Raw genomic sequence first — 8,538 nt, 5'->3', positions numbered from 1 at the left:
TTCATCCATCAGGCTGTCCGGAAGCTGAACTCCCTCCCGACCTTGCCCCCCCTCCCCTTTTGCCCCACGCACCACTGAACTCTGACCCTGACGGACTCTCCCACTCCCCTCTCCCAAATACACACACACACTGTCACTTTAATCAGTCTAAATAAGCTCTTTTGCACTACAAATCATATATCTGCACTGTTGTTACTTCACTGGTTTGCACTCTATCTGCCATGTGCCTTGTGCTGCTTTATATATTTTTTTACATTTTATCTTATTTGTATATTTGTATAGTTGTATTTTATATTTAATCTGTATCTATCTGTATTTATGTTCTACTGTTAGTGTTATCTGTATGCACCAAGGGTCTGAGAGTAACGCAATTTCAATTCTCTGTGTGTATGTGCTGTACATGTGGAAGAATTGACAATAAAGCAAACTTGACTTGACTTGACTTGATTAATAAATGTTGCATTTATTTTTAAATGTCCAGTTTTCATTTAAATTTTAGTTTTAAGTTTTAGTAAATTTGTAATGTCCTTTGTCATTTTGCTAGTTCTATTTAATGTTATATTCTGTTTAGCCATCTTAGTACTTTAACTAAAACGTATTTTATTTCAGTTTCAAGGCAACAGGTTTTTTTCACATAATATTTATATTTTACTTTATTTCAGCTTTAAGTAAAAAATGATTTTAATACTTTCAGTTTTAATTACAATGAATTTTCCACAGATCTTGCAGACCCTATTATGAAAACCAGTTTTACAGTAAACAAAAAGGCAAGTGTCACCAACTCTCCCATTCCTTTTCCTTTGAGTGGGCCATCTCTTTATACTCCACATATTTAGATTCCAATACTCAGAAATACACTTCAAACTTACAGATATTACAGAGGGCATCTGCATAGGACCTGGAAGCACAGGAAATGTTTGACCATTGGGAAGCATCATCATTGGGTACGGCACTGTGGGAGATCTAAAACAGAAGGAGAGAAATGCCCAGTTTGCACAAGCAGCGAGAGCAGAAAGCAATACACAGACTGAAGTTCTGCTCTCTTCCTGTCCACTATCTGACCAAACATTCATGGAACGTCAAGCACAGCATAAATGAGCCAGCTGCCCACAGTTTCCTAAGCATTACTACCAAATCAACTTATAGCAGCACAGTGAGTCATATAGAAATGAGTCACACAGAATAAGCTGACGGCCAAAAACACGGGGTTGTGCTCTTACCCCAGTGTGCGGTTGGATGGTGGGGTGTGTGTGATGACAGAGGTAGGGGAGGGCATGGTGGGCTGCAGGCCGTCATAACCCAGGTGCAGTGGGAGATAGCCAGGACGCACTATGGCAGGGGTGGGAGCCAAACTGACGGCAGGCTTTGGAGGAGAATCCTGTAAAAAAGTTAATCAGCCAGCTAAGCACAAAATAATTCAAAAAGCAACACTGTTTGCGTCCAAAAGCAATGTCATCCAGTCATGACTCGGTCAACTAGACATTTGTTTAGTTCAGTTACTGTTAAATACACAGTTTAGTGAAATTATGTCTCTATAGTGGCCACATGAATGCCAAATGTGTGCTAGCATACATTACTACAAACTATTTTATATTCTAAGTATTCTACAAAACGTTTCAGACTACTAGTGATAATGCTTAAATTTAGCATTTTAATTCATTTAAATTATCATTCATTATTTGCATACTTAGTTAAAAATTATTAAATGAAATTATTTTAACTTGTTTTTCAATTATTTGTTATTACAAATTATATTTTCAATACAAGTGAAATGTTCAATCTAAAAGTTTATATAAATGTCATAATGTCTTTGTATGTGATTGGTCCTCCTTTTGCAGAACTCAAACTGCATGAACTCTACAAATTTGTGTAAAACCTGATTATCATATCCTCCATGATTTGAGAATGATCTAAAGAGGATCTTGTGCTTCAGTGGAAGAACATCTGACTGTCTGTACAAAAATACACATGATCAATGTCATAATCTTAAATGTTCATTTTACGTGTTTCAAAATCCTAACATTCTAGGTTTAAATCAGGCTTTGAATTGCAGATTTCCAATGTGGTTTCAGATTTTGGGACTTTGTGCTTTTGGTTTTGCTCTAGCAAGTTTGATTTGCATAAAGCATGTACCTTTCCTCTGCTGACGGGCTCTTTGCTGCTGTCTGACATGCTGGAGATGGAGTCAGGGCTGGCAGGCGGAGAAGAGTCCACCTCCACGGGGTCCTCCTCCTTCACCTTAATGTCTGAAGGCGTCTGCAAACTCATGTCAAGTGCTCCTGAATTAGGAGCAGGCAACTGCATGGAAAAAAGAAAGACAGATGAAGAACGCGACAGACAGAGAAGGAGAGAGTGAGGCGAGACGGTGTTACACATGAGAACTGATAGGGAACTCTGCAGTCCATAAATCTGAGTTTTTGGCAGCAGGCAGCCGAGCTCCTCATGTTTGGAGCACGTCTGACAGTATGACTGAATCCCTCCACCCAGTCCCATAGCTCACCGGGTTCTTGGCCCTCTTGTCCTCATCTTCCTGGGCCTTAGGGAACTCCTGCTCGAACGAGCTGGCCAGCTCATTGAACAGGCCCACCTCTTCACAGTTTTTCAGGAAACGAGTGGGAGTCGGCGTCTGGTCTGGAGTACAGAGCGAGAAACAGAGATCTCATTGTTTCCTTATGCAAGACGGCCTCAAGGACAGTATAAACTCTGTCACGCAGCTAAACGGCTGTATGTACCAGTACTAACCAAATCTGCTTGCGATTTAACATGATAAATCTGGGAGAGTTCAAGGTTGTTATTACATTTGTGTTTTTTCCCAAGGGTTTAATGTGACAAAAAAAAAACAGCACGTTGTGAATTTCCCCCCTTAAAATTTCTAGCTTAAGGGGACTTAGCTTCACTCTACAGCTATAAAGTAATGATATCGAATTACATTGTTAAATCTCTGTACTATTTGTTTTGTCAGTGCCATTAAAACAAGCATTCCAAGTTACCATTAACCACAAAAGAAGTGACAAAAAACATGTACATAAACATGGGATGGATGGTAGAAACATGCACCAACCAAAGACAAATTAATAATCACTAGAGTATTTATTTTATACATATAAAAATTAATTCACTATTTCTATAATTTAATAATAAATCAAGTTACATAATAATTACATCATTAAAACACACACATATTTTAACCCTAACTTTTTAAATGTTTTATATAAAAAATTATATAATATGTATTAGTGCTGTCAAACAATTAATCGAGATTAATCGCATCCAAAATAAGTTTTTGTTTACATAATATATGTGTGTATACTGTGTATATATAAATACACACACATGCCTGTATATATTTAAGAAAATGTGTTATTTATATATTAAACATATTTATATATAATATAAAATATGAATATATAAATGTATATATATATGTAAATATTAAAAAATATACTGTATGTGTGTGTATTTATATATACGTAATAAATATACACAGTACACATACATATATTATGTAAACAAAAACTTTTATTTTGGATGCGATTAATCGTTTGACAGCACTAATATATATTATATATAAAATATAAATTATATGTTATAATTTAATATAAAATAATAATAATAATAATATATAGCACAATTAATTATACTATTAGTTATATATATGTTATGTAAGGGATAATGTGATTTATAAATAATTTATAAATAATAATTTTTAATTAATACATTAATATTATATGATATAATTAAATTATATGTATGTATATATACATACATACACACACACACGCACACACACATTGACTGACATGTGTATATAATTATATATAAAAAGAATATTTTTGATAACTGTGCACTGTGCATTCACACTGTCTGCGTGCAAAGTACCTGCAATGATGACTGAGTCAGTTCTAGCGGGTCCAAACTTCAGCGTCATTTCATGTTTGTGTTTATGGACAGCCAGGTGGTCCTCATTAGTAAACCTCTACAAAGCGACACAGATGAACAGATGGATTACGAGACAAATCTGACCAGAAAAAGAGAAAGGAGCATTTCAAGACCTCAGGGCAGAGACACACTTCCAAAGGAAGAAGAGGGAGTGGCATTGACAAGATTTGTCTTTCGAAACAGATATTGTAGGCCAGAGAGGACTTGATAATGATCATTTTTCACCAAACCCGTGCTCTGCTCAAAGCCTCTGAGGTATTGAATGTAACTATACAGTGTCAGTGTCAAAGACGTACAGTGGAGACGGCTTTCTGTTTCACAGCTGACCTTTGTGCCCTTATACAAGCCTCTAGGCTTACAACGCTTACGTTTCTTTACGCTTCCGTTCAGAAGTGCAGCTACAGCATTACACAGTAAGTATTGAACTTCCACATTTGTCACATAATAAAAAAAAGGTTCTACCAGCTTTCATGCAATACAAAAATACATTGTGCAAATGACAAAAGGACTAACGCTAAGGTGGAGTTTTGTGGTTTAGCACTTTTACCCAGTGGCCGAGCCATGATGTTATGCATGCAAAACACAACAGCTCATGGGCCGAGCAAACTACACAGATGTATTCAATTAACATTTATGAAAGGCAATCATGCATTCTCCAACGAGCTTTTATATTTACCTTTGAAACAAAACAGCTGTTAAGGTGGTAAAACTGTATGCTGCAGATGCACAGCCAGTGAATCATGGATATTTAAGAAACCAGTATTAAAGATGCTTTTTTTGGAATATGATGCATAAAATGCCCCTATGATCTGACAGATGAACAATGAAATAGGTGCAGGAAAGGAAATCTAATTAAAGATTATATACGTGACCCTGGACCACAAAACCAGTCTTAAGTCACTGGGGTATATTTTTAGCAATAGCCAAAAAAACACGGTATGGGTCAAAATGATTGATTTTTCTTTTATGCCAAAAATCATTAGGATATTAAGTAAAGATCATGTTCCATGAAGATATTTAGTAAATTTCCTACTGTAAATATATCAAAACTTAATTTTTGATTAGTAATATGCATTGCTAATAACTTAATTTGGACAACTTTAAAGGCGATTTTCTCAGTATTTAGATTTTTTTGCACTGTCAGATTCCAGATATTCAAATAGTTGTATCTCGGCCAAATATTGTCCGATCTTAATAATAAACCATACATCAATGGAACCATACATCAATGCAATTCAAAAAATTGACCCTTATGACTGGTTTTGTGGTCCAGGATCACATATATATATATGTATATAAACCTCCTTTTGTTTCATTGTTATGATTTCAGTTCCTTAACATTTCCATTACTGAATCTTTCAAACTTTCACAACAGAAAAATCTGGGAAAAAAAACAACAAAAGCAACTCCATTGCCAAATGATGAGATATAACTTTGCTATATAAATATGCAACAATTCTTGAAAAATTTATTTACAGTTTTTTTTAAAGACTTAGAAGCAGCATTGTCATATTGTCTGTTTTAACTACATGTTAAATGAATAATATTAATAATATAATATGAACAACAAGAGTAAGTACAAGATTACACAGTAAGACATAAACTCTTTATTTCTGATTCACTAAAAACAGCTCATAAGAGTCAATAGTTCAGGAATCAGACTACTTTGGATGTGATTCACTAAAAAGTTTGACTCAAAATAGTTATTTGCTCAGGAATCAGAACTACACTGTTTGTGCCATATGTTTCTGATTCACTAAAAGCAATGGACCCAAACAAGTGATTTGTTTGGGAACTGGACACCACCTGTCATGTTGTTATGTTTTTGATTCACCAAAAAGAATCTACTCAAAATAGCTATTTGCTTTGGATTCAGACCACATGCGATGTGTGTTTTTGATTCACTAAAAAGAACCAATTCAAAAGAGTCATTTGTTCAGGAATTGGACTACACTGGTAAGCGCTGCATTTGTTGAATTCATAAAAAAAAAAGAACTGGCTCATTTGGAATCAGACTACACTGGTCAAGCGTCATCCAGTTCAGTTTTTTTTTTGTAATGGAACGTTTTGCGGAAAATAACAGTTGTTTGAAGAAGCGCCTCAACTACTGGATCCTTGCGGTCTCTTCCAAAACAGCTTGAGTGGACATGGAGCCTCTAGGATTAGCTTTTCCTCTTTCTGAGTGGATTTCATGACTCAAGCCGTGTTCTCTGGGCTTCACAGTCTTCTTCAGACTATTTCTGGCTCTGTGTCACGGTTACAGTTCAGCCGTGACAGTGCAAAGTGGGAACACAGTCAAGTGTCAGAGGCGTATTTTTAGATGTGCCAGCATCACCAATACAACAACTGCATGGCCCATAGCTTCTTCTCCCTCGACTTAAATGAGTTACTCTGGCAAGGGCAACAGAATGACTGAAGCAAACAGAGCAACTCATTAACACCAACAAACAAGAGGCACCGCTAGAGTGACTTATGTGCATGGAGTAGACTTTTTATATTTCTGCTTTTGCAGCTGTATCTTAAGTTTGTACTTTCCTCTCAGAAAGGAGAATGCGACACTGGGAAATGCATCAAATAGAGCTTATCTAGTAATCAAGATTAGGGTTGTTCCGATTCCGATACTAGTATCGAAAATTCTGCCGATACCACAAAAAATTCTGGCATTGGTATCGGCGAGTACTTGAACCCATGTACCGATCCGATACCATTTTCTTAAACAAGACCTAGTTATGCACCCGCTAGCTTTGCTTAACGCAGCAAATTGGAAATCAATTCTTCTTCACTGCTCAGAATGCAAACACAGGAAGTTGTGCTGTGTTGCCACAAGCAACCACTATTTAGAGCAGCGAAGAAGAAATACAAACGTGCTAGCAGTATGTCCGCGGTTTGGCAGTATTTAAGACTGGACCAACCAGCCAGTAAAACGGCGACATGTCTCATATGCCATACTGCAATTTCGAGGGGTGGCACAAGTATTAGCAACTTTAACACGAGTAACTTAATAAAGCATTTGAAGACGCGTCACCCCGTAGAACACGATGGTTACACAAAAGCTAGGGCAGAGAAGGATGAGCCGTGCCAGACTCGACAAACTTTGGAAGCTTCATTCAAACGAAGAGAAAAGTTTTCACAAGACGAAAATGAACGATAAAGATAACCGACAAAATTATCGAGTTTATTGTTCTGGATGACCAGCCACTGTCAGTGGTCGAAAACGTGGGATTTCGCCGCTTAATTGAACATTTGGAGCCCTGGTACAGTTTGCCTGGTCGCAAATACATCTCTGAAACAGCGCTCCCTAAGCTATATGAGACAGTGTGTAAACACATTTCATGTAAACTAAAAGATGTGCAATCAATCAGCTTTACTACCGACATCTGGAGCTGCGACGCGACCCCGCTGTCTTTACGAAGTTTGACAGCACACTGGGTGGACACAGTGACGCCGTCATCTTTTACTCTTCAAAGTGCAGTGCTGCAAGCTAGCGAGTTTCGTGGGTCACATACCAGCAAGTCCATAGCTGAAGCAATTGAGGGGATGCTTGTGAAGTGGAATATCTCCAAGTCCCGTGTTCATGTTATTTTGCGCGACAACGCAAGCAACATGAAAAAAGCCAAGGACGAGATGGGTGTGTCGAGTTTGGGGTGCTTCGCACACTCTCTCCAACTGGTGGTACACGAAGGCCTGTTATAACAGAGAAGTGTGAGTGATGCTCTGGCGAACTGTAGGAAGATAATCAGCCATTTCAAATAGGGGTCGACCGATATGTGTTTTTCAAGGCCGATGCCGATAGACCTACTTTTGATTAATTCATACAAATTTTGACAAATTCCGTGACATTCCGCGTCATACAGTAAATTCCATTTATATGACTGAATTCCGCGATTCCGTCCGTGTTAGATAGATAATATTGAGGTGTTTTGCAACTTCAGTGTAACGTTAGTGGATTGGGATCTATTGCAACTTAAGCAACGTCTGCTGCTGCCTTACCTTTGAGAGACAACTGATGCGTGATCACTGAAGCAGCTCCAGTTATCAAGCGCTTTTGGAGTGAGAGTGAATTCTGCATTGATTGGTCTGACTCCTTGAAAATGACCGATACCGATAATCATAAAAATGCTTAATATCGGCGCCGATAATCGGTCGACCCCTAATTTCAAACACTCACCATTGGCCACAACACGCCTGGAGGATATTCAGAGGGATCTAAAATGCCCACCAAACGTTTGCACCAAGATATGGCGACAAGGTGGAATAGTACTTTTTATATGGTAGAGAAATTACTTGAGCAGAAGCAGCCGATTTCAGCATACGGCGCTGATCAAGACCTGCCAGACACATTGACAGCCAACCAGTGGGCTTTGCTGGAAAAAACTGTCACTGTTTTGGCACCATTTGAGGAACTGACCAAACAGATTAACTCCTCCACCTCATCTGCACTGAAAAATTTTTTTTTTGTGGTGTTGTAAAATATATTAAATTTAATTATTTTTATATTATTAAAATTATATTATTAAGAAATTATTTAAAGGGGTCATATGATGCTTTTTTAAAGATCATTATTTTGTGTATTTGGTGTAACAGAATATGTTGACATGC

General features: G+C 37.4%; 1 protein-coding gene across 1 annotated transcript in view; it reads right to left on the bottom strand.

The window, feature by feature from the left end:
• Positions 1–8,538, bottom strand: part of LOC107681998 (cyclic AMP-dependent transcription factor ATF-7-like) — a 43,493-nt gene that overhangs the window by 15,811 nt on the left and 19,144 nt on the right. The window contains exons 3-7 of the mRNA XM_016478410.1: positions 3,880–3,976; positions 2,501–2,631; positions 2,134–2,298; positions 1,221–1,378; positions 870–963 (exon numbers count right to left, since the gene is read on the bottom strand). Coding sequence (XP_016333896.1) covers positions 870–963; positions 1,221–1,378; positions 2,134–2,298; positions 2,501–2,631; positions 3,880–3,976 — 645 coding nt within the window. The remainder of the gene's footprint in view (positions 1–869; positions 964–1,220; positions 1,379–2,133; positions 2,299–2,500; positions 2,632–3,879; positions 3,977–8,538) is intronic.

Source organism: Sinocyclocheilus anshuiensis, unplaced genomic scaffold (assembly GCF_001515605.1).
Source record: "Sinocyclocheilus anshuiensis isolate Anshui unplaced genomic scaffold, SAMN03320099.WGS_v1.1 scaffold2090, whole genome shotgun sequence".
Taxonomy (NCBI): Eukaryota; Metazoa; Chordata; class Actinopteri; order Cypriniformes; family Cyprinidae; genus Sinocyclocheilus; species Sinocyclocheilus anshuiensis.
This window is presented reverse-complemented; position numbering and strand designations above follow the sequence as displayed.